General features: G+C 37.3%; 1 protein-coding gene across 1 annotated transcript; it reads right to left on the reverse strand.

Moving 5' to 3' along the window:
• On the reverse strand, positions 1 to 27,273 carry SMC3 (structural maintenance of chromosomes 3). The gene is made up of 29 exons (XM_050898785.1): positions 27,180 to 27,273; positions 22,908 to 22,983; positions 21,302 to 21,340; positions 20,409 to 20,476; positions 19,965 to 20,036; positions 19,699 to 19,778; positions 19,059 to 19,137; positions 17,592 to 17,709; positions 16,850 to 17,025; positions 16,584 to 16,664; positions 16,166 to 16,330; positions 15,501 to 15,622; positions 14,869 to 15,082; positions 13,133 to 13,236; positions 12,814 to 12,913; positions 12,198 to 12,358; positions 10,708 to 10,849; positions 9,303 to 9,453; positions 8,126 to 8,278; positions 5,653 to 5,804; positions 5,270 to 5,428; positions 4,460 to 4,567; positions 3,949 to 4,057; positions 3,052 to 3,299; positions 2,717 to 2,929; positions 1,812 to 2,003; positions 1,467 to 1,644; positions 790 to 896; positions 1 to 471 (listed from the first exon to the last, which is right to left on the reverse strand). Exons 1-29 carry the CDS (start codon positions 27,192 to 27,194, stop codon positions 400 to 402), a joined length of 3,654 nt encoding a protein of 1,217 aa, XP_050754742.1. The 5' UTR covers positions 27,195 to 27,273; the 3' UTR covers positions 1 to 399.
• Between the last annotated feature and the right edge of the window lie 342 nt (positions 27,274 to 27,615).

Genomic DNA, 27,615 nt, shown 5'->3' on the forward strand with positions numbered 1-27,615 from the left:
AGCGATAAAACCAATCATTTTAATTGAAGCCATTAAAAAAACCATGTGAGGCAATATAAGTGATAAAATTATACTTAAGAAGGAATAGCTAGCACTTTCTGAAAAGCTTTAAAACAGCAACAGACACTTTACAAAAGATTTGAGGGAAGAGAATAAAATTTCCAAACTACAGGTACTGTATAAAGGTAACATTAACAATTATCTTATAAAATACAGCAACAGAGACAAAATGGATACTCAAGCTCCTTTGAAACTAAGCCTTCTTGGGTCTTGGTTAAAATGTATGTTCAAAAACTATTTTAAACAAGGACTAAATACTTCATATTTTAAATTTACAGGTCCCTGGCATAAACATCGCACTATACACATCTTCCGAACAAGCAGTAAGTACAATTTTGTTTAACCATGCGTGGTGTCATCTTCTACAAAGTCCTTGGCCATTTCTGCTGTGATCACATCAATATGACTAACCTGGTGGAACAAAAAGAAGTATACAGTTATTACAGTATCTCCTGCATAACAAGACAGACTTATTTCTGAAGGCTCCAGGACTCAGCAAAAGGCCTATAATCAATTTCTAATTTCCTTTAAAGAACATGACAAGGGACAGCTGTAGATATTTAAAATCTTTTTCAGGAAGGAGAGAACTTTTATACAAGACTGCGATATAACTAGAAATCTATCACTGAAGTAAGACCGATTAACTTTGAACTCCTTGTTAAGTGAAGTCTCAAATGCAGAACTTGATAAGGTTCTCAGTAAATGCCATTACTAAAACATATTATTTACCTTGTTTCTGAATTTTACACCATAGAACTTGTCAGCTGACTCAAGCAGTTCAGGCCGAAAAGTTGTTGTAATAAACTGAGCATGTTCAGCTAGTTCCATAATCATATCTAAAAAAGAACACAAAAATTCTTTATCAATGTAATCTTTTAAATAAAGCAGGACACGTCTTAATGAAAGACGGGCAAAGAGTTTGCTATTCCTTATTCAAAATGATGTTTTGGTTAATAGAACAAAAAAACAAAAAAAACACAAATCAAGAAAGGATCCATATCAGTTTTTAAGTATTAATTCCAGTATCAACTCTGACAAATCCAGCCATTCAGCAAAATCAGTGGGGTATTAAACTTCTATGACGGAAACCAGAGTAAGCACTTTTCCAACAATGCAATGAGCTAAAAGTTCATTTTTAAAAATCAAACTACACTTCAAAACAGGACTATTTCCACCACACTGAAGTGTAGTACGGAGATCCTTTAGACACAGTAGACAACACAGAGCTTCTACCTAAAATCAAGTTCATGAACGCTTCAGAAGGCACAAAGTTAAATTCTAACACACATGCTGGGACAGTCAAAAATGTGCCTTTATGATTAAAAGCTTTTATCTTAAACATCAGGGATGAGAAGACAGACTATCACCTTCAACCATGATGAAGATGAATAAAGGTAGACAGTTACCTGAAACAGCTTTTCTGTGCTGAGCATCCAAGGCTTGGTCAATTTCATCAAACAAGTAAAATGGAGCTGGATCACATTTCTGGATAGCAAATATCAGGGCTAGGGCCACTAAGGATTTCTGACCACCTGAAAGTTGCTGCATTTCTCTCATTTCCCCCTGCTTCCCTGTGAATGATACCTAAGAAAACAATGCAACAGCAAAATGATTTCAAAATATTAAACCACAACATCACTTGCTATTATAGTAAATAAACAGGACCAATTAATCATTGCCTTTTAAAAATACAGTTAAAAGGCAATCTAAACAAATATTCAGAGTACTGAAACACAGATGTTTTTCTTTACCCTTATGCCAACTCCAGTGAACTGGTCTACAGATGGAACACTGCTCTGAGATCCAGATCCCCTTTCACTCTCAGTGCTGCCTTCACCTTCATCCTGGGACTGACTGCCCTCCACATCTCCTTTCTTCATCACTAACGTGGCCTTGCCACCAGGGACTAGCTTCTGGAATACTTCACTGAAATTTTTTGACACCTGAAAAAGAAACAGTCAATACACCAGCTCATTTTTACGTAGTGAAATCAAATGCAGAAAACAGCTGTTTCTACATGATCACACTAAGTATCTGCTTCAAAGCAGAGATCCACATTCATTCTTAAGCAGAAGTACAAGTGAGAAACATACTACACAGAGCTTGGTTTAAAAACATCTAAGCCAACTGTTCTCGTAGTATGAGAATTTTCACAATTTTTTTCAAGAAATGATAGAATTATAACATAAAACAGCAGCGAAAGCAAGTATGATTTATTTCAGTAAACTTCAGATGAGCTGTCAGTTAAGCAAATGACCTTTTAAGAGAAGACTTCACACACTTCGTAGTTAAGAACCTTTGTTAACATTAGGAATTACTTTCACTGAATCTGGAAAATGGATTTGGTGCAGTTTTTTACCAGACATTCCCCAGAATGGGTTGTACATAGTACAAAGAGATACACCATAAATGAAGTACTTAAGAGGTTTAAAGCAAAGCTAGAGCTGTAATACAACCAAGATGAGCACCTATTCAAAATGCTAGCCTATTTCTTTTTCAGTATTTAAAACCCCCACAAACCTCAAGTGACACGATACTGCCTTCTATTATTATAGAGTAGATGTACTTAATATCTGCTTCTTCCCATATAGCTGCTACATAATGGGACAATTTGATTTCAGCACCAGTGGCTTTACAATTGTTGCCATTTTGTTACCTGTTTGAAAGTCAGCTGTATAGCTTCGTATTTCCTGAGCTCAAGGACATTCATCAGCTCCATGATGGATTTGTAGCCCCTGTCCAGTTCTTCTTGTCTTTTTATCAATTTTTCCTTCTGCTCTGAGAAATTCACAAACTGATCTAAAGCTTTTTTATTAACGTGACTGTATTTCTTCAGTTCCGTATTGCACTGCTCCAGTTTGCGGAATAACTGTAAATGGAAAAATATTAACATATCAAAGGGACTTGCAATTCTAGCCACATTTGACACTCAAGATGTATGTGACACTGATATTTCAGGTCATGAAACATGAAACCAAGCACACTTATTACCTGCTTTAAACTTAAAGTCTGATACTTTTCAAAAGCCTCCTGTGGAAGTGAACCCAACTCTCGGATTTTCTTCATGCATTCCTCTTTCTTCTTGAGGAGCATGCCTTGCCTGTTAGTCATTTTTTCAAGTTCTTTTGTATCATGGTTAATGGCATCCATATGCTCCTTTTCCATGTTCTTCCAGCGTTCCATGCTCTTTTGAAGCTCTTTAATTCCTGCTTCTGTTTTGTCAATAGAATTATCCAGATCTGTGATATTGGGTGAGAGCACAAAACCCAAAGTGGTAAGTCTTACATGCCTGCATAAAATCAGCAATTATCCAGTCAAGTATTTATGAAACAAAAAGATAGTCTAAAGAAAAAGATCTATTAAGGAGTAGAAAGTTAATTTTAAGACAAAAAGCTGCAAATACCTCTTTTCTTCCCCATCAGTATATAGCTTAAACCTAACAAACACACTAAGGTCATATTGTTGAAGTCTAGAAAGAGAAGCAAAAAAGTTCAAGCCATACAGATGCTCTTGCCTATCTGACAGCAACTTAGTTTGAGATAGGTTAGACAAAATTCAAGAACAATTATACAAGATCATGCCTGTATGAAGGTTGCTTCAAAAGTACTATGCCCTGAAGCCAGAAGTCTGTTATCACCAACACATACTTATTGGTATTACGTGTGCAATTGTGGACACTTTCTTTTACATACGACATGCACAAAATCTTGTTTCACTTATCTTTTGGAGTAAGTTCCAAAAATCTGTTACGCACTATGTAACTACTACAGCATATTTGAAATTAATGATTACTTCTCATATTATGGTCTATTTCTAAACCAAAATATGGTATGTGTGAACTTTCAAAACCCTGGAGAATTTTCTTTCCAAAAAAATGATGCTACCAACCATCTGACCGTGCCAGTGTATCTTTCACTCGTTTGTTGATAGCCTCAAGCTCCGATGTTGTGGCAGTAAGAACTGTGCCACCTTCTGTTTCTCGAAGCTCATTCAGTTCCTATGGGACAAAGTAAATGCCACCAAGCTTCAGCATGGAGGGGAACAAAAGTATAAGCCAGACAAACAAGTTATCTTCTGCTACTCTACATATAACTGTATTAAATATTTTAGTAAAGTTTTAGAGAATAGTTAGATTTTCAAACAAAACTGTCATTATGATGGTCCTATTTATACATAGGCTGTGTATTTAGAGTAGGATTTCTGTCAAAAATTCACATGCCTAAAATACTGTGCTGAAATTTAAATAAAACACTTAGCTCAGCTTGTATATAGGGAAGCAAAACCCATCACAGATAATGCAGGGTAATGAATGAGTATTTATCAAATGATTAATAAGTTAAAGCCCTGGAAATAAACCAAAAAACAGATTGCAAAAGTCCATTTAAGAGAAAATCCTTACTTGTTCCACTTGGTCTAAGCGTTTTCTGAGATTCTCATTGAGATATGTTTCAACTCTTGTGATAATGCCTTCTAGTTTAATCCTCTCATTCAAAAGCTGTCTGTTTTCCTGAAAAAATAAAGTATATTAATTGCCTTAGCTGACTCCAAAACTATTTTTTTAACAAGGAAAAAAATAATTAAGACAAAAAAACCACTCCACACAATTCTCTGTATTAAAATATCGCACAATTCTTTGGACTGTTGCTCTAATTTTAACAGGTAGAAAGAACGAAATGGTAATATTTTTGCAGCTGTCTAGTGTAGAAGTCAACCATACAAATCAGTAAGTTTCTTAAACTGTATTAGCATCTGAATCCAATTCTTAAACCCAGAAGAGCTTTAGAGAGTATACTTGAGTAGTATTTTTTCAACATGGGTGTCAGACAAAAACCTTATTTTTTGTCTTATCTACCATGTGCTTAAAGGCACTGTTTTATTTTCCCACACTGTGCATCATTCCTTTCAGATGATATCTATTTGTACTTATTGGTGAAAAGTCCAAGAGTAGGACCAAGGAAACTGTGATGATTCCAAAACAAATAGCCATAATTATCACACAATACAGCTAGTAAAATTCACCCAGCATTTGACAAAGACATGCAAATACGCTTTGCAGATGAGAAAGCTTCAAACATGCCTACCTACTACTGATGAAACACTACTTTAATTACACTATACTCATAAGTGACTTTTCATACAAAAGGACAAAAATAAGTTTATTGGGAAGAAAGGTACCACATTTAATGGCAAGATATTTTCATTTTCTTACTTGCTGTAGTTGTCGAATTTCATCATTAAGAGCATCCACACGTTTCTGATCTTCAAGACTGAGCTGAGACAACAAATCAGTCCCCAGTTCTGCTTTTAATGATTCTCTAGTTGACTCCATAGCATGTAAACTGGCCTCCAAGCTCTGCAAACTGCGTTGCTATGGAACAGATATTAGACAGAATCATTCCTCAAAGCGATCTGTAGATTTATAGGAATTTCACTTTTCTGTTTACATAAACATTTTTTTTTGTGACGTATCTTAGTTATCTCTTCATATTTCGTATTAGGATGTTAACCAGAAAGGAATGCAAGTTTATCAGTAATATTAATGAAACAATTAATATAAAACCAGTTACAGCTTTCAATATCCCCATACTATACCTTAGGCATAAATGTCTTTTCAGACTGCTGCCTTTTCTCCTTCAGCATTTTCATCTCTGACAAAATACTGTCTCGAGAGGCTTTAAACTTTCTCTGCTGTGTCTCAATTTGCTGCATTTGATTCATTAGCTGGTCAATCTCATTATTAATCCATACCATGGGCTAAGGAAAACTCTGTCCTTGTTTTAAAAGGCATTTTATAGCTACTAGTACCTTCAGTTTTTATTGGATTTGGCATATTCAGCTGCCATCAAAATAAGAAACAAGCAAAACACCCCACAAAACCAAAATATTCAGTTCTACAGGAGAAATCAAGAACCATCAACAAAAGTAAACTTGAGTACCCTTATCAACACCAAGAACAAACGAGTAAAGCTTCATTTAGCTGTTAATTTTACAACATGGCACTCCGAAGAATACAGGAATACCTTTGAACTTGTAGGGAAAACTCAGATCTTACAAAATATAGAAGAGCAGATGCCTACATTTAAAAAGAATTAGAACAATACAATTATCTCTTACTCAGTTCTGAGGCAAAAAGTATAATTTGGTCATGCTAATTTTGATATGGTGGCTTAAATCACGGTGCAGAGCTTACAGAAGGTTCTGTTTTAATTTATGTTGAATCGCGAACATCATGTTACTCGTACTACAATGTACATCTTAACACAAAATCAGCTTAAAAGCCCTAAAAATTAAATAATTCCCCTAAGCAGAGGTTACAGTAAAACACTTAATATTTAAAACATTTTGGGAAAACTGAATGAGCTACAGAACAGGAAGTTAGCGGGAATGGGTATTTTACTTTCAAAGCAACTGAGGTCTGTTTGTGTTATGTTCTAAAAGTCACTGTCAGACTGCAGTAACAGCTCTTATTACAGTCACTGATCTACCACAGCTGAGGGGTATGCCACAGAGTACCCTATCTACATCCCCTATAGATCCCTCCTCAAAAAGAAACCCAGGCCTAAACATTTTGACTTAAACAATAGCACAAAAGATTTCTCAGTTTCAGAATAGTAGTCCTGGTTAAAAGTCAAGTTATACTGAAATCAAAGGGCCTAACAGGTAATTGGGGAATTTAACTGCAAGCAGCAGGAATTCAAGCTCCCATTCCTAGTTACAAAAAGCAGGTTACCTGTACAATGCACACTGGGATTAGTGTTAAAATTAGTTTCCGCACAAATCCTTTTAAAACCATACGCCTACATATCTGTAGTTTAAAAAGAGACCTAAGGAAGGAGAAAATGCCATACTTAAATACTTAATTGTAGATACACAAATTGGGTCCTGCACATTGCCTACAGGTAACAATAAGAAGGGTGAAAGACATTCATTATTGCTGGTGCACATACAGCCAGTTGGCAAATTCAGTCTATTTAAGTCACATTTAACAGACCATTTCGACATTCTTCCACTGACTTAACAAGACAGAGGTACTTTTAAAGGTTTGCTAATCAGCTGTGGATCTAAGCATAGGCTTCAGTGTCTGCTTATCTGCTACTCCAAAAATGTCTCTAATGCACTGCTGCAAGGTCAAAAAACAAAGGAGTTCAGTTCAAAGGACAGAACGACCTGGATAATGGAAAAGAAAATTGTATAAGCCTCCCTTGCCCCTGAATTCTAGATATTGGATCTCAAAAAGACACTGTAGCATTAAAGTGGTTAGAGAAAGAGGTGACAGTTACTTGAATTTTTGTACAAAGAGACTGAAAAGACCAAGACTGTCAAGCAACTCAGAGCTTAATTAGAATATAATGCTCTCCATCTCCTTCCCACAGCCTAAGTGGAGTATGTAACACACCAATTCAGGACACAAGTACTAAAAATATAGCATGAGTCAGAAGAAGCAGTGAAGATTAACACAGATAACAAGAATATCTGGTTATAGCAGTTACAACAAACTCTAGAAGGAATAGAAAGCCTCATAATTTAGGGTTTAACCTCATCTCTAAGCTTAAGATCAAGATCAAATTTTAATAGGGACAGATTACTAAAGCTCCTTTTTCCTGAAGCCTACAGTGCCAACCACTCTCTGAAGCAAACTATTGGACAAGGTGTGCTTCAATTACTATTTTTCAGTCAAGTTTCCCCAGTATGGAAGTTTTACCAAAAAATTAACAGCAGTGGTATAGAAACTATTTCTTAACTAGCTGCATTGATCTAAAAAAATTATTTTTAAAAAAGAATGCAATTCAGGCACAAACAATGGATGTTTTAAAATCTGTTATTTTCACAGGTTGTACACCAGTTTTCACATGCAGGGTTTTTGTTTGTTTCTGTTTTACCATTGATTTCTTTACTAAAATCCCTACAGTAACACACAGAACCAGGCTGCACAAGCAATAGTCAAAAAAAATGCCACAGCTAATATGTAACATTAACAAAAGTTAGTCTCCTGTTTTTCATCTGTTACTGCAACGGCAAAACAAAAACATCACACAACCTTTCCCCAAGAACAACAAAAGGATATTTTCAATGTTTCTGCGTAAGTTTTCATTGAGTTTTGCTTCGAGTTCACCAAGTTCTTCTTCTGCTTTTCTAACATCTTTTTGCAATTCAAGCCGAGACTTCCTTGTGTCATAATAACCTCCAGTCAAAGCACCACGATGGCTGACTTGATCACCTAAGAGCATAACAGAATGAGACTATAAACTGCACGCTATATGCTCTCCATAATGTTCAGAACAGTTTCTGTAATACAACTTAGCAGATTAACTAGAACAATTCAACTAACATACAGAAGTGCTGCATCAGTATCAGGAATCATGTATGTACGTTTACAGTAATTAGGGAAATGTTTATTTCTGTATTCAATTTAAAGTGCATTTCCTTTCTCAAGACCACCACAGACTGCTATGATCTCCTTTAAGCATTAACTAATTGGGGTTTTTTTGTTTTTAATTAACTTATGAAACCATGCAGGTTGAAGGAAAAAAATACTTATATTAAGGGGAAAATGCAAATGCCTAGCACTACCAGTTTAAAAAAAAAATCTCAGATCTTCTGTGAGGAAGAAAACAAAAGAGAGGCTGAGTAATTAGCAGCATCTGTGGCTTGTAGAGTATGCTGTTACTGAAAAATTAATCACTTCCTCCTCAGACATCCTTAGGAATTTTTTCAGATTGACTTTAAGAGACAAAAAGACAACAATAAGCCTGCAGGGAATCTGCCCTCCAAGAACAGGCAATTAACAAGAGATATAGATTATTTCAGAGAACATAACATCTAAATGTGTCCGGTACACCAAAGAATTGACCTTGCACTTGTTAGTAATTAACACTGTACATTCGCACCCTAAACACTGATTTAAGCTTGTGGAAAACACCATGAATACTCCAGGAAAACAAATGCCTGTTAAACTGGATAAAACAAATCGGATGAATACAAACCTAATCCGCTTTACAATTCTCAGGATGGAGATACATGGCTACTAACTTTTAGATCATAGGAAAATTCAACAGCTTGTGAAGAAATCCTGTATTTTTAAGCACTGTACTTAAGCAAGTGCAACCTTGTACATCTCAGTCAAGTATACTATTATTTAAAATAATCTTATTTTGACAACACTAACAGACAATGTTTCATGAGCCTCACATTCTAGGGATCCTATTTTTACAATAAATAATTTATAACATTACAATATTTACCTTCCAGAGTAATACAATCCATAGTGAAAGCTCTGGCCAGCTGGGTAGACACTTCCATGCTACGACAAATTAGAGTCTTTCCAAAAACATGTTTGAAAGCTTTGTCAAATCTTGGATTGTATCTCAGTTTACTGATCATGGGAATAGCATCCTGAAGTGACAGTGACTTTAATGAGAACATACTGATACAAATATGGCAAGTATATTGCAACTAATTCATATACAGAATTCAAGAAACTGGAAAAAAGAAACTACCATCAACAGTAAAAATAGAATACACTCTAGCCTTATAACAAAAATTTCTAGAAGTTCAACGTATCTCAGATTCACCGAATACTAACACACTGGCTTCACAATCAATACACTTCTAGAATTAAGACCTCCGGAGCTGTGTATATCATTGTTTACATACAGGATATCAAACCCTGAACTCAAAGCACAATATTGTGAATGACACTTTGGAAACAAACAGCTGTCAGTTGGTAGAAGGATGAGACATTGACTGCATGTTCCCAAGACAAACACAGAAACACTCTATGGAAATCAAGTGCAAGATTTCGCAATTTTAGCTTTTAACAGCTACGCTTCAGCCTTAAGTCAACTAAGAGTCTGCCAGGAATCTCATCCGAGTATTAAACTGCTACTGAAACAAGTTGAGTAAGTATCATAAATTGGCAGTAAAATTTTATTCCTCCAAAAAATTATTCCTTTCTGTAGGGAGCAGGACACAAACATTAACACAGTTTTGCTAGTAAAGCCCTCCCAAAATAAGCATACTAGAAGTCTGATTGTTTCCTATTTATTTTTTCCTATGTTTATCTGAGGAAAAAAGAAAAAATGCTATTTTTAAAGAACTTATTCTACCATGAAGCAGTTAACATTTACACAATTAATTCACTACTAACATTTCAAATAAGAGCAGATACTTTCTTGAAACGTATTTTAGAACTACTTTTTAAATGGTTGTTACTGAGGGTTTATTTATGCATTTTTAAATATAAAAATACAACTCATTTCCAATAGCTTTAAGAAATTGTCTGTGGCTCTAACATGTAACACAACTTTTCAGCTTTTGTCCACGACAGCATTTCAGCTTAAAGAATTACAATTCAGTAATTCAGGCAATTATAGATTATCAGGTTAGAATAAGATTCTACTTCTTTTTAGTATCACCTCTTTACTTGTAAGGTGAAGTTTAAAGTTTAAAGAGCAAATACCTGGTAGGAAAGTAAGTATTTTCCTATAACAGAGTTATGTTCAGAAGCATACATTAGAAGTAGTATTTAATTGCAGATATTCAACAGCAAAGCAAGTGGTGGGCAAAAAGCAATATACACAAACAATTCAAAATATGAAGCTTTGTAATTATAAAGTAGAGGAAGGTTCAAAAGGAACTCTAACTCACATTAGTCTCAGGATAAGCAGTATCTCTAACATCCAGCTTGTTCAGAGGGAGGAAAGTAACTTCTCCAGGCAGGTTCATTTTGTTAAATTCCATTAGAATCTTTGTACTGACCTCATCAGAATCCACAATGTGATAAAACAACCTAATTAACAAGCCCAACAAATAAGCAAAACTTTACCGTGCTAAAAGCACTAACATATTTGTATGGGAACAGTAAGCATGCAGGTACCATTAAGTAACATCAATATAAAGCAACATTGCATTTTCTCTTCAAGTCTGTGCCTTAGAAAAAGCAAGTGGATACACTCTATTCACTTTCATTAAAATGGGATCAGCCAAGAATTTTACATTCCACCCTCCAGTCACAAGAGCAGCTCAATATGCTTACAGTGTCACTGTGTACACAGGCTTTTTTTGTTCAACTGCAAACCTCTGTCCTCCATACCATTTCAATATACAATAATTCAGCCCTCGATGCATGGATTTACAGAGTTTGCCTCTGTACACAAATCCCCAGAAACAGAGACCACATCTGTCTTCCTGTGCATGATTGGGACTAGCATCAGAGGGATTGAAAGAAGTGATCTTTCAAGTTGAACTACAGTTTGCTTGTTACTGCTTTTTCCAAACTATGGGGCACAACAGGATTCAGAGAACTGTGAAGTACTTTGAAGAGACACCCTTGTTCATGTAGATACAGATGTTTCAGATGAGGGACTGCATTTCAAATTGTGGTAGCACCAACATTTCTATGTGATAGTATGCAAGATCATGTCACCTCTGTCCTCTTTCCTGCCCTTATGCCACTATCTACATTTCATTAGAACAAGAATTTGTATGACTACTCATGAACTGAACAGGCAACTGATCACACAAAGAGACAATTTAAATTAATTTGAAGTGTCAGATGCTGCAGGAAGTGGTGCATCACCCAACAGGCAGGCACTTCTTCTAGAACACACATTACACAGACTCATTAACACTCAAAGTCTTTTCAGATAGCTTTTAAATAGCAGTTTGACAGTTTAGAGATCATCCTCACCCATGAGATTTTCTAGCGTAAGTGAAATAATTCTTATTGATTGTTATCATTGAAACATCAGCATTGCTCACTGTAGAATTCTCCACCCTGGAAGATACCACCCACTTTATTCAATATAGCTCAGCCTCACCACCAATCCTTCTGGCGAAGGTCAGAAGTGTGGGTCTGGGGCCTTTTTTGGGGGTCTTTGTGTGGTTTTGTTTTAGGTTTTTTTAGACAAGATCAAGAGCAGCTAGGATTAATTTTTAAATAGGCAGAATTCTTCTTAGTTCCTTCTCGAAGGAGTAGCTATGTATCATGCTATGTAGAAGGCACTTTGACAAAAAAGGACAAGAGCTCAAGTTCAAAAAAAAAAAAAAAGAAACTTTCAGTAGCAACGAGTACCAACAACTAAATTTTAACACTGCAGCTGCTTTAACTTAAGTAACACTAAAGAGCATGCAGTTACCTGTTCCCTGCAGTAACTTCAACACAGGTGTAGAAAGCTGGTTCACATTCAAAGTTATTCATCACAATACCATGATAGCCATTTAGGACATGCTGGTTTATGCCTTTTCGACGGAAGTGCTCCAAAACTTTGTTTATGCTGTCTATACCGTTCAAAATGGCCTGTTAAAATATAACTCATTATTGTACAGCAATTAAAAGATGTACAAGTAATATCCATTTTACCTTTAAACTTGTGAAAGTCGTAACCTTCTTTTTTGCCAAGTTCCTTCTAACTAACCTACAGCTCTAATGGAAGATACCTAAATATTTGAGTCCACCACTTTTCAGGGTCTTCTTTTTTTAAGCAAAAAGATATCAGAAGAAATTTTAGAAGTATTCCATTTCTACCTGGTCTCTTTACCTCTCCTCAATTACCTTGAGCTTTCAAAACTAATTTCTGAGTAGTTCTAGACTATAAATATTTGAAAAATTCAGCTTACAAATATAATTTGTCCATCTTAATTATGGACATAAGTAAGACCATAACCAAAAGAAATAACTGTTGTACCACATATGACTGACTTGTCCTTTAAGAATAAGAAAAGCTTCCACAAGGAATTCTCAAAGTATCTTACCTTTCCTGTTGCTGCTCTGAGAAGCTGCTGTTTTTTTTCTAAATCCTCCCGCTTTGCAGCGAGAGCTTGTTGTTCTGCATTCTCTTCTCTCCATAGATAACTACAGAACAAAAATAATTAAAATATTTTAAGTGTGAATGAAGTCTGAAGATTTTTCTATTATTATTCCCAAAGACTACTAATCTAACGGGAAGGTGAAGTGCAGGAGTTCATACATGGCTATATTTAAAAAAACATACCTACATGCCATGTTAACAACTACACAGTTGGGGTCCTTCACATTAAGTGAGATTCAGACATATTTCAATTAATTACTAACTTTCTTTCGCTCTGTAGTTCATCCTTTTTATTTTTCACTTCATAGTATTTTCTGTCCAGTTCTTCAACACGAGCCTTCACTTCATTAAGATCCTGGTCCAGTTTCTAACACAAAGAAAAGAACAGTATGAAACTACAGCTCCCTGTTCAAAAATCCTTCTTTTATTCAATACTAATTACTACTTAAAATTCAGAAACAATTCCTACAAACGTTCTAACCAATTTACAACAAACTGCAAAAGTACTAAGGATAAATACATCTTTATAAGGGAGCAGTTATCAAGTAGACTGCAAGGCAGGCACTGAGTTGAACTGTGCATCTGGGGATTACAGTGAAATGGCTCACTAAGTCATGGTAAGAAACCAAATCAAAACAGTAACTATCATACACATAACTATGTGTAATCATGCTCTGAAATAACCTTTGTGGTAAGAATATACATACTAGTCTAGCGTACCATGCCATACTGCTATTAGTCAAAAATCTTAGCTTGCTCTCCAGCAGTACTAGTACTTTACCACAGCTGCTGTCAGCATGCTGTTTAAGCCAATGCACAGACATCCTCCCCTTGCTCATTTAACACTTGCCATTTTCAAAGCAGCTCAGGGCTAGCACTCAGATAATGTTTTCATAGTTGTCTGTGTACAGAAGCACTAGCTGTGTTCTCAAAAACATAGCCAAGTTCTTCCAACTTCACTTTGCAAGCTCTCCACTACATTCACCCAAGACACCTCCCCTTTGAACAACAAAAAGCTATACAACTCTCAGCCTAAGCATAAATCGACCTTCCTTAAGGAGAAAAAGAAAATGAAGACATGTTTATAAAAGGAATCAAAGGCCACTTCAAATTTAACCTCTTCAATTCTACAGAATTCCTATTGAGCAGTACAATACAATTACAAACAGTCAGTGGTAAATGCTATTTCTTTCATTCACCAACTCCAAGAATCATTACTTTGTTAACGTGGGCCCCATCCAAACAGTATTTTAGCAGAACACCATCATCTTTGTACAACTACATTCCTAGATTTTGTCAGACTGATCCTTGATTTCGGTAGATATATTACACAAAGACCAAGAACACTGTCTATCAGCACATGCAGGGTAGCAGCATTGGCACTGGATGCTCTCCCACCATAAATGCAGATGTTTTCACTCCTGTAGCTCCTAGCAGGAGTGATATTTTTGGACTGTACTGCTGTATTTGCAGTGTAAGAGCTGTTTCTGAATGGAAATTAAAATCTAAAAGTTATGCAGATAATACTGAGACAAATTAATCTAACACGGATAGGGACACAACTTCTAACCAGCTGCAATCGTGGTACAGAGGTGTAGTGCTTGCAGCACAGTTTGAAAGATCATCTGTTTAGGGAAAATAAGAGAAGAGTGAAAACCAACGTAGACCTCTAAAAACGTAATAAATTGTCTATATGAAATGGCCATGTTCAACAGACAATGGCAAAGCAGATCTAAGTCTCCCCTGAAAACTCAGGCCGAATACTTTGGGCAAAGTACCAGAAAGAAAGTCAACATATAGAGTGAAGTTAGATGCAGTGCTAAAGGGAGTTTAGCGTTTACCTGCAGACATTTTCAATAATCCATTTTTAAAAGACCACACTCAACCAGAAAGTCTCATCTTTCTTATAAACAGGCACTGAAGTCCAACTGTCCAAGATTAGATTGAGTGTTTAACCTTTCTCTCAAAAACACTGAGAAGTAATAAGCTGAAAACTTACACTGTACTGTTCCAAATTTTTCTCCTTGTTTGCCTCTGTATCCTCTAAATCCTTGTGTATAGCCGCAATCTGCCGCTTCTTGTCATTGATTGCTTGATCTAAAGACTTCAGTTCTTTCTTTATCCACTTATCCCTTTCTTCTTTGGAAGTAAACTGGCTTCCTCGACCTTGTTTTGCATAAAGATCTGTTCTTTCCTGCGTAGCCTGTGCAAGTCTATTTTGAGAAGGGAGAGACATACTGTATTATAAAGAAGACTTGAATTTATTAAGAGCAAGCATTAAGAATTACCATAAGAATTTTCAAAAACTGTCAAACCAGGCTCTAAAATTTAAGCACCAAATCAGTAACAAAAAGAATCATGTTATAAACCATAAAATCACCCAGAAGACTTCAGAAAACAAAAAGTTGACAACAGCCCACAAAAGTGATTAAGCTTAAAAATTAATTTCACCAAATACTGTTCCCCCCAACAATAAAGGAGACTTTTTACAGACCATCTGTAAGTACATATAGCTACCCTATTCTCAAGCAACAAGTACAACCCTGAGTTAACTGCACATATGGATAGTATTGACAGTATCTTGGGGTTTTTTTAAAGTGCTTTGACTCCCCGTTGTAGGATGCCACAGACCTAGCAATTCCTCTCTCTTCTTTTTCTTTTACACTGTTAAATTTCGGCTCCGTTTCTGCTAATTCTTTCTGCTTCTCCTCAATTTTCTCAAGAAGCTTTTGCCTCTCTTTTAACAGTCTTTTCTGAAAATCAAACAAAGCAGTATTGAAAGTTAGGTAACATCAGGAACTGTATTATTAGATAAATGCACACTTCTAAAGAATAATTTAATTGTAAGATTGCAAGATGCCATTGCCTATCTGATACTATGCTGTTTCAACACTTAACAGAAGTGAATTCAGTTCCAATCAGGACAGCAAAGAGGGATGAAATGAAGCATTCTCAAGAAGATTAACTACACAAGCAAGGAAGGTGTTTACGGGCCAAACAACCAAGTTCAAATTAGTGCTACAAACAAAACCCTCCTTCCCAATACTTGCAGCAATTAAGATCAAGAGAATTATAGGTGCTTGATTTTGAAACACAGGATGATAAATAAAGGATCATAACACATGAGTCTATGTTTACATCCCCTAGAAGCACACTAAAGACATCACAAAAAACTAAGGTATCTGTCAGCAAACCTTAGAAAATAATGAAAGGCCGCAGTCTAAAACCAAAACTTCAATGTACAAGTATACTACCTTGTGCCAATGACGTTTTAAGACTTCACCACTGTTACATACCCTTTGTTCACTGTTGCCAGCTAATTCATCCTGCAGGTCTTTAGCCTTCAGCTCTAATTTAGTCCTCTGTTTAATCTGCTCCTGTCTTTCAGCACTAAGTTGTTCTTTCTCTTCTTTCATTGCAGAAATCTTTGTCTTCAGTTCTCGAACTTGCCGTTCTATTTCCTATGCAAATTTAATTATGTAGTATCTTAAACACTGCACGCACATTTCAGTGTCTATCAAAACTCACAAGATCGTTATCACGTAGATCAAGATACACTAAGTGTGAACAACTTCTCCCGTTTCCAAACAGGATGAAAGCATAAAATAGCATTTAACACAGTTTTAAAGCAACCCCCACCTGCCCCCACCCCCGACTCCAAACCCCACAAAGCAAAACACACCTCTGGAAAGCCCTTGTTAAGAGTATTTTTACCTCCATTTTATCTCTAGCATCTTGCTGTGCATCTCTCAGCTGCCTGGATTTCTCTCCACTTGTCTCTCGTTTGGCAGAAAGCTGTATAGAAATATCACCAATAGCTTAAGTAGCAAGATTCTGTTTTAGTAGTAGCTCCAAAAAGACAATAATTTGTTAAACTAGCGAAGAACGTTGACAGGATTCTATCAAGAAACGCAAGGAGACGTTGGGAAAAAGCAAATCAACAGCTCATATTATATTTTGTATTAGCCAAGCTATTTTACCTCATCAAGCTTAGCTCGGGTTTCATTAAGCTCCTGATTATAAATGGTGTATTCTAAGGCTCTCCTCATTTTATCCCATTTCTGGTACTGAGCCAGCTCTTCTTTCTCCTCTTCCAGGGTATGCAGTCGCTCTTCAATGTATTTCAACAACTCATTGATCTTCTCTCGCTTGCCCTCTTTAGAAAAGATGACAAGATTGAAGTTCAGTTAAACACTGTAATACATTCCCACACCTTTAAAGCTACTGAATCTCCTCCAGTGATTAACTATTTGTCAACAGTTATGGAATGTGAAAAGGAGAATCCATGTCCAGAAGTTCCCCAAAAAACATCCTAACAGCCGAACTGTTGATACTAGTTATATAATGCAACACAAGCATGTACTCTCTTGGCTCTCACACTCAAAATAATTACAGACTATACTACATAAACTTTAGTGTTTGCATAGCAGTAGGTATCCTGATTTTTAGATCACTGCCAGCTGACATCACTCGTGTTTTGAACAGTACAAATATGCCTACTAGCCTAGCTAAAAAGTTTTGTTACTAAAAGCACATATGAAATCACTTATTAAACCTTTTGAGCTATTTAAAATTCAAGGAGAAAATATGACATGCTCTGTATAATTTAACATACCACAAATAAAATCTATCTAGCAATTAGCTTTACTGAGAAAGCCATAAACCTTTAGAGTTAACAGAATTACTGTGGCATAAAACAGTCATTTCTTAAACTATTTTTACCTGTTTCTTTCATTAGTGAAATACTCTCTTCTTTACGTTCATCGTACACTCTGGTACCAGCCACTTCTCTTAGTAACTTCAGTCTTTGAGAATCAGGAGCTGTGGCCATCTGGTTGATCTGAAAATTCAATATCTGTTATTTCAATAGCCTGCTCTGGAAGTATGGCTAACCACAAGAGATCAAAGATTGCACTTTTTTTGCTGTGCCTGCTTGCCTGAGGTTTTGGCAGGAAGATTCAGATACTTAGTATATACCATACTGCTTTCCTTTTGAGACAATTACTTTACGATGGCAAGTATTCTGCTTGTAATGAATTTTATTGGTTTTCAAATGCTACTAGTTATTGCTAAAACTCAAGATACTGGTGTTATGTAAACTGAAGAAATCATTACCCACTCAAAATTATGTTTAGAGAAACTCAAGCTTAGACTTTTAAGTCCTGGTGCTAAACCAAATAGTTTAAATGCCTCCATAAAACCACACCAAAATGTAAGGGTTGTAAATCTTCGAATACTTTGGGTCACGAAACACTCAATCCAAAATTAAATCGGTCATACAATTAAACTCGACGTAAAACCCACTTTCCTTCAATAGAATTTCATTGGTTGCATCCTTTTATAAGGAGGTAACTGTTTCTAATTTGTATTATATTAAAACCAGTATGTGTATTTTGGCTGTAAGAGTCATGGGCACCAATCCCCACTACAAAACACAAGTGACTTCCCAGCTGAAGTTGTTTATTCCAAATACACACGTTCAGCTGTATAGGAAAATTTATCCTGACAAATACTTGAGAGACTGTACTGCTGGGTCAGCATTTCTGCCATCAAGTGCTCCTCAAGTCTCCTGCATTCCCCTTTTAAGTACACCTTTCAGTAATCTTTTGGAGCCAACGGTTATCAGTGTCTCCATGGTGTCCCAAGCTGTGAGCCATTACAAGTAATCTGTCCTTTGTCTCCAGATCTGGGTGTCCTTTGAAAGCTCTGGTATGCATGCTTGGGTCTTGAATACCAGTTAATACAGGCCATGCTGTGAGCCCTCTCCCTGCTGTGTGTTCACTTTTGGTGCTTTCACATGTTTCCATTCATCCTCCACTGACAGTATTTTTAGCCTCTTAAAATTCTCTACAATTACTTTACTGCCTCATTTAAGGCCCAGAAATCTATGAGTTTACACTGAAATAGCCGTAAGAATTAAGTTTGCTTTGTATTTAAGTATACAGAAAAGCCCATGACTGCAAAGATTACTATGAAAAAAAACTTTTCTAAATATCAACATTACAGACATTAACATACACTACTAAAATCAACATAAGCTACTTGCAAAAGCAGCATCTACAAGAACTGTTTCAAACTAAAATGGATTTAGGTTTTGGTTTACTTCTGCAATAATTGAACTAAGTTTGGCATCCAGGAAACATGATACTCTTGATAGTATTTCTTCCACTTTGTGAAAAAGAATCTTACCTTTCCTTGTTTGACAATATAGTAGGGATTACTGCGAGAAAATCCAGCACTTTCAAGAAGATTCATTACATCATTTTTCCTGAAATGTTATTGTGAATCTATTAAAAACACTTACAGTAAAAGTGACAGCTGTAAAAATTCAGTAAAGTATCACAACTATACATCACATACTATAATCACTGCGTGCAATGCATGCTCTGTTGGAAGAAACTCCTTCATTTGATAATAGCTAGTTCTAAAGTGAAATGAGAGAATAAAAATGGAAAAATATCTAAAATACTATAGCATTGGAACAGATTAATAAGCACCTCGAAGCACAGAGGAGGCAAATACAGGTAAAGATATCACAACGAAGGATATGAAACAACCTGAAGTCTCGTAACACTTCTATTTTAAAAAGCCCTGAAAGAAGTACTATATAAGCAATTAATCATCACTTTAATGAATGGATTAAACTGTAAATTCAAAGTCTGCTGTGTATTGCACAAGGACTGATGTCCTTGCTGTCAAACTACCAGTACTCAGTATTACACAACTGAAATTAACTTATTTCAGGCTAGATATGCAAGTGTTTTGTTTGACTAGAGAATTTTACAGAAATACTACTAGTCTCATTCAGCTAAGGAAAAGAAGTACCTACGTCACCATTTTCTTGTCTAAGAAATACTGGTCCTTCTTGGCTCCAATGACTCTGCGAAGTGAGACTTCCTCTTTATCAATCTTAAGAAAACAAAACCCAGTAAGTTTAACTGCTTGCAGTAGGTATGTATAACTAATCCAGAATGTTTATGGCACTTCTTACCAGAACTGACTCAAAAGCAGTTACTGTACTGAAGACTTCTATAATACTGAGATTACTAGAGTCTGAAATGATCATCTATTTCTGAAGCAGTGTATTCAACTTACCGGTAACCTGTTGTCCGAATTGTCAAAAATAATTTCCACAAATGCTGAAATAACACGAGGACCTGTACCTTCCTAAGAAAGGAGATATTTTGGTTAGATAATTCCCACCTTAGGATTCTGAGCTCATTCATCTCCCCTTTTCCCTGACAATCCCACTTCCCCTTGCCTTCCAAGGACCTGAGAGTCAAGAGCATCTATGTAAGATCCAGTACATTTATTTTTATTTCTGAAAATCTTGGATACATATTCACTGGTGTGCATTATCAGCATAATGTATTACTTCGTAACAAATTCCCTTTTGCCAAAGGGAAACAAAAAATGTTTAAGGATGCTTTCAAAATAATTGGCTTAAAATATCCACAGCCCAGCAATTTACCATTTTTGTAGTAACATTCAAATGCATTAGCTTATTCTTTAGTCTTGTTGTTATACACCTTCACTTACATGCAACAAAGCCAGTCTCTGCTCTGGGCGGAGATGACTAAACTCATCACTGAGGACAAACTGAATTGCTGTAATAAAACAGTAAAGAAACAGAAGATTTATTCTTTCCTTTAGGGAGATATGCAGCAGTCTAACTCAAAACATACTGTTTTACTGTTGTATAGTACAGTCATGCCGTTGCTAATATCTTACAACGTTTCTTCATTAAAAGTCTTTATCTGCTGGATCTTTATCACTCAGCCTGCTGTACACCAGAATTTCTCTGAAGAAGTCTCACTGTCACCACCTTAGTAGTTCACTACACAAGCACTAACAATGCTGCACAAGTAGGGATTCATGTGCTTTCCTCTACAAATACATAGCACACAGGCTAGGTTAAAAATATTGCTAAAGTACTTAACACTTGACAATTTATAAAGACTACCATCACAAAGGCCACTAACACCTTTGACTAGCATCTTTGCTCCTCCACGGATGCTCCCACCCCACAAAATCCCCCTCATAACCATCCGTTAAAAGGTTGTACAAGCTGTGCCATACTGCTATGGAACCAGCTTAGAATTTAGCCACTAAGAACGTCTAAAGCAATTGCAAATACCACAATCAGCTTTCAACGTGGGTGACTTTTAGAATCAGCTTCCTCCTGTAAATACTTTTTTTGCCATTGAAAAGTCTTAGAAGGCCCTTAGTAAGAGAAGCCAAATACTAGCGAAAAACCTGAAAGTAAGTGTTAAACAAGTGCATTGAGATCTGCCTTTCATCATTGTCAAGTAATTACCAGTCTGCCACTCCTTGTTGAGGAGGAACATTTGGTAAACCAACTTCTGGCAAAAACAAAGAAACCTGGCATCATCAGCATCCCCATGCTATTATATTAAGAAATCCATGCTTACCATAAAAAAAGTTGCTTTTTCCAGATCCATTTCTTCCCACTGAAAATTAAAACACAAAGTATAACCTCAAGTTGACATTGCAATGTACATTAAATGTTGCATATAAATATTCAAGAACCAAAATATAACACAGCCAAACAAAATCAAGGGAATGAGGCAAACTTAGTAGGTGGATCACTTAGTCATTGTCTGAGAAAAAGAGAGCAGTCCTTTCCCCACTCAAACACATTACAATGACTTACAAACTCCAACGCTATTCCACAATGAGAATAACAGTTAAACCAATCCTATTTATTCCCATCCTTTTCTTTTTAATACTGATCTCCTGGTGCGATAAGAACAGTAGACCTAAATCCAATTCTTCTGGTCCCAGCATTATTTTTTTTATCTTTAACCAAAGGAAATCACTTGCCTGTACATTCAGGTTGACTGTATGAACTTCAATTAGAATATGAACTTCTTAATACTCCACTTGCTAATTCAGCAATGTTTTGTTTTAAAAAGACTGGAAGAAGTACTATTTCTATTTTAAAAATAAAGGTATAAGAACACTGCACTACACTAACATACAGCAATCGTAGTGTTTATTCTGATGTGTTTTAGCAAGGCTCAGTGTCTTATCTTTAAGATCAGCACCTACTATATTAATTTCGAAACTGCTTGCCTTCCAGCAGCAATGGGCATCCCAGGCTTTTCATCCCTTCTTGCCTACATGCCCTCCAGATTCACATCATCCCCAAAACTACTTGGGATTGCTATGAGGTCTTTAAAAAGGCAAAAAAAAATAGTGAAGGCGGATTTTTTTTTCCTTTCGAAAACACTAATACCTGGATAAAGTTTTAGCTCCCGCTGAAGTAATGTTACATAATAGGACAAGCTATTCAAGTCATATGCACATTTTTCCAGTCTCAGAGGAAGTCCTGGCTACGAAGTTTTTATGTCCAAAATTGACTGTTTTCTGTTAGGTCAGCAGTCTCAAAGTTGCTGCACAATCACTAAAATCAATGCAAGTGAAAAGGCAGGATCAGGCATCCATGGGCAAAAATAGGAAGAGGCATGAGAATGGTGGACAACATACTGTTAGATTAGGTGTTATTTATGAAACTACACTTTGAAACTTACATTACACTTTTTGACAGTCCACATTCCAGAAATTCATTCCTCCAAAGCTGGAAGAAAGGGGATCTTCTCTGCAGCAGTTTATAGTAGCTAGTGTGCTTACTTATCAAAAATGATCACACTTGCACATACACAAAAAAAGAATCCCAAATAAATTCCCTGCTGCTATTCCTGCAAGGACAGCCTTTAAAGGGGGTCTGGCTGATACAGAGATCTGCACATATGAAGGAGTTTACAGACCTCACTCAATTTATAAAGACTCAGACATACTATTGTCACAGTAAAACTGAATGTTAGCATTAGTTTGCTGTAAGTGGAATACACCTTGTGATATGTTACAGACAACTGTAAAGAAGTTTCCAAAAGAGAAAATATAGTCATCAAATGTAGGCAGAATATTAAAAACTATGAAGGACTCTAATGTGAACATCATCTGAAACAACAGTGCAACTCTAGTTAGTGTTAAAAGACAAATATCTGAACTTACCAATGACATTGTGTTTTGAGCTGAATGGGTCCACAATGGTTTGGTCCCTGTAGCTTCGAAAGCCCTGAATGATTACCTAATGAGAAGAGTGAGTTATTTTAATAAAGTTCTCTCTGTTCTTGAGCAGCTTTTGAACTATAAGATTTTACAGAATATTTACATCAATTACAATATACTTTATTTCCCCGGCCTTCCCGCACACACTTCAACCTTCCAGCTCAAGATCAGCAACTCGCATCATAAAACTTGCCCCTCACCTAAGCATCGCTTTGGGGACAGATTTTTCTCCCCACATCACACAAGATGCTGGTACTTATCTAGGCCAAAGCACAGTGAACAAGAGAGTTCTGAGTCTTTTTCTAACAAACTACACAAAAACATGTATTTGCATCAAATACTACATACAGGAAAGAAAACCTCAATACAATAAGCACTTATCCTAGTACAGCCAGATTTATATTTAATTTTTATAATGCAATCCACATACAGCATAAGAATTCCACTTGCAAATTCTCCAAGTAGAGCAATTGCAGACTGCAAAAACTATACCAGACTCTACCTATTTTACATGCAATACAGTCTTATTTTGTTTTACTGTGCAACCTAAAGGGAAAAGTAAACAAGCAAGCTATCTTGGTTCTAGTGAATTCACTTCCTAAATAGACAAATACAAACCTACACAATTAACTTCAGGAGCTACACAGCAAACAGTCATCTAGAAGCAGCATGTCAAATTTCAACTATTCAATTTCAGTAGTGATTTGAGGTTTGCCAGGCCAAGTAACATACAAAGTACAGAGTGACAATAGCCTAATACTTCAGTTCTGCATAGCAGCGAAATTGATCCAACTTCCAGCACACACATTCCAGCATCAAGCAATCTTTTCCAAAGATTAAAGCTGTGCTGAAAGACTATACAACAGCTTTGCTCTGCTCAGCAAGACATCAGAAAGACAGCAGCCACCTGAAAAGTTTTGATGTTTGCAGATCTTTCAGCAAGAACACTTACAAAAGGACGAGAGTTGACATTTAATCATCATGTCCTTCGCCCACCTCTTAATAATGCCAATGTTTCACCATGATAGCTATCATAAACTAAGAATTACTTGTGAGAAAGACAGCAAAACGTCTTACAAGATATTTCTCAATATTATTACTGCTGAAGTTTAGAATGCAAAATCACTTAGACTTTGTTTTGTGTGTAAGGTCTATGGTCCCATCACCATTTTCTATTTTTCTGAACATGTCATCCCTTCTCTCACATCTTCAAGTATTAAAATAGCCCACGTTCCAGAAGATGAGCATAATACTTGGTATCTGAGAAGCATGTACAAAACTTCAGCAAAAAGCCTAAAAGTAGTACTGTAAACATTAAAGCAAGCCTTTCCCCCCCACTACAAAAGCCTACATTAACTGTACACCTGAGCAACTCAAGAAACAATTCCCTTCAGAACCACATTCATATTCTGTAATATTTTGGTAGCGCTATACAAACGGTGGGGAAAAAAATCCTGTCTGTAAAATTTACTAGACAAAAGACTGGGAGAAGAAAGTGCCCCGATATATTCATGTCAAGTTCGGTCTTAAGTCTTTCTCCCATTATGCGACAGCCCATTATCAAGGATTACCACAGAAGACTCCTCTTACCACCTGTTTGTACTAATGGATTAAAACCATCTCACTAATACTGAATGAAAATGTCATGCGAGACAGCAAATCAAACACTCGAGTTTATAAAAATTGAAGTGAAATAAAACTTAAAACAATTAACTAACTTTCAGTCAGAAATCACAGAGCCATTCACTTCCCAGGCACTATAGCTTCCTTGTCAAACCCTCTTTGCAAAATTATTTCATTACTTCACCACTGAAGCTAAGAATATGGGTACGCAGAAAATTACTAATCCTTGACCATCAAACATCAGACCTAAGCAACAGCAGCTATTTTGGAAAAGGAAGTCTTCCAATATAACTTCCTCCAATACTTTGCCTATCTAAACCTTTTTTGAATTGCAACTATTCTCCCTCTCCACAGGCAATATACAGTTCTAAGTACCTACACTGTATTCAGATCTAAATCCAAAGCAACTGTATTGGAAGTAACTAAGGATTTCAGAATTTAATGGACCAAACTACAGAAACCAAGTTTAAGACAATGCATTAACTGAAGACTACCCAGTCACTGTGGCTGTGAACACAGATCCCCACCTCCCCTAAAAAACCCAGTCTGCCTCATCTGCCCGATGAAGACTTTTGCAGCAATAGCAAGCTCTGCTTCAGTACCAGTGGCTTTCAAATGAAAAACAGGAACAGCAAATCTTACTCAGGTCTTGCCACCAACTCCAGGCTACAGCAACTATGTTCACTCACTCCAATTTTGAAAAATAAATAAAAATTTTAGAAAAATAACATTTGGCAAACAATGCTGCTTCCCAGTTCACCAGATTTCAAGGAAAAAATGAAAAGAATGGGCAAAAAAATTTTGTCTCAAATATTTTTACAGTTTACCTATAACATTCTAAAAACATCCAGATTGGAATAATTCATCTATTTTATTCTCATAAGAACCTGAAAGCCTCTACAAAAAGATAAAAACAACCAATCATTATTTCTTGGATATTACTACAGAAGCACAAACTTTTACCACCCACATACTCAGGCACCACAGGAGTATGATACAGGCAGACTCTGAACACCATTTTCCCCTCCTCTCTAAGTTTTTTCCTAGATGGCTTCTCACTTCATCCATCCTACATATTCTGAAACCTCATAACTTCTTTATTGCCTTGTATAGTCTCGGATTAAGACTTAAATAATTTTAATCTTCAAACTCCAGGAATGATTTCTGGGAAGCAACAAAATAAGAGATATGGGTGGAACCAAATTCACCCTCATCTGTTTTATTCTCATGTTTACACCTTGTTATGCTCTCTTCTACAGCTCCTAGAACAGTATTGGTTATTGACCACCTAAATTTCTTTTTTCCCCAGACAAAACTCATCTCCCCTGTTCTGACTTAAATTGGACTTCTTACTCTGATTCTATATATCTTCACTACTGTTTACTTTTGTGCATTTCAAATCTGGAGAACAAGAATTTTTATTCAAAGACTTTAAAGCAAAGTGCGCACCGGCAATGACAGTGATTTACCAAAACACTATCAAAAGGCATTTGAAACACTCCCTAGTCAGCCAAACAGTTGATGAAAACCTGATTTCTATGTAGAACATGCACTTTCAAACATGATAAAGTATTCTTCTTAATAAATATACCCGTAGGGTGTCAGAAAACCAGGTCAATTTTGAGTCCACTGAGAAATGAGAATCCTAGTAGGCTTTGTATGAACATGCACAGGCAGTGGTACGAAAGCAGCCATAAGAATTCAACCATACTATGCAATATACTATGCAATACGACTGCAGGGATATACCAAGAAATAACATTAATGAACGCCTCAATCTTAAAAACTGTTTGGAAAAGGTCCAAGGACCTTCTTTGTAACTGAACGTTAGCTGTAGATTGCTTGTCAAGGATGAAGTAGAACAGGTTAAATGGTCCATGCCCGGGGGCCTAAAGCATCACCCCAATGCAATCAGTAACTGTTGTTTCGCCCGGGGGAAGGGGCAGACAGAACTAGGTTGAATTGAAACCCCAAATACCGTCACATTTCCTCACTGAAACCACATGCAGATTTAAACAAAAAAAAAAGTAAAAAATAAGAGAACCCACAACTTTAACACCTGAAAGATGCCGCCTGACAGCTAAGCAGAGCCCTTTGTTTGTGTACGAGCACCGCGTGGGTACGAGCCTCCCGGCCTTGGGTCGCCCGCCGCCTGGAGGGCCGGGACACGAGGGCTGCCCCATCCAAAGGGTCCCCACAGAGCCCGCGAACAAGTCCCGGGTCCAACAAGGCCTGCGCCCAACGCCACTTCACACCTGCAATGAATGAAATCAGCCGCGGGAACCGGGGGACGAAAGGCAGCCGCCAGCCTACACGGCGGACTTGCTCCGTGCCTGGGCCGGGGACGCTTCCCCTCAGCAAGGACCACGGTCTCCCCCCGGGGACAGCGGCGAACCAAGCAAAGGCCTTCGGACCCGCCACCAGCCAGCGGGCCTCTTGCTGCGGACCGGGACCTGGCTCTGCCTCTAGCCCGGAGGTTCAAGACCCCCTCCGCGCCGGGGACGGCCAGGGCAAAGCAGGCCGGGCCAAACCGACCCAGCCAGGCCCAGGCCGCACCGCACAAGGCGGGCGGGTTGGACTCCGCCGGCTTACCTGCTTGATGTACATCTCTGCGAAAGATGGGGGAGGCGCCCGCCTCGGTGCCTCCTGCCGTCGCTCAGCCCGCCCTCACCGCCTCTTCCCGGTACGAGTGCTCGGCGCGACCCTGGGTCTCCGCTGCCGCCTCCTCCCGCCCCTTCAGCCTCCTCACAGCGCCCCGCTCACCCCTCACGCAAACAAAATGGCGGCGGAGCCTCCCCCATACCGACCCGGCGCGAACCATTCAGCACCCGATGGAGGGGGAGGTGCGGAGTAGAGAACGCGCCCCTGCTCCGCCGGAGAAGGGACACCGCAAGGGACCGTAGGGAGTCCCCTTTCTTTCAGCTGCTAAAGTGCCTCATTGGCCTTTTTGAAGTGCTCTGAAGCTGAGAAGGCGGGTCACACTGCTTCCCCTCGTAGTAGGGGCCCCCCAGAGAGTTGGGAAAAGTGG

Source organism: Gymnogyps californianus, chromosome 6 (genome assembly GCF_018139145.2).
Source record: "Gymnogyps californianus isolate 813 chromosome 6, ASM1813914v2, whole genome shotgun sequence".
Classification (NCBI taxonomy): Eukaryota; Metazoa; Chordata; class Aves; order Accipitriformes; family Cathartidae; genus Gymnogyps; species Gymnogyps californianus.

What these genes read in the sequence shown, in the direction of transcription:
- SMC3 (XM_050898785.1), bottom strand. An exon ending in AAAAAGCAACTTTTTTTATG is followed by an intron (nt 20,477 to 21,301) that starts GTAAGCATGGAT and finishes GTTTTATTACAG; the next exon opens with CAATTCAGTTTGTCCTCAGT. An exon ending in GCTTAGACCAAGTGGAACAA is followed by an intron (nt 4,058 to 4,459) that starts GTAAGGATTTTC and finishes TTTGTCCCATAG; the next exon opens with GAACTGAATGAGCTTCGAGA.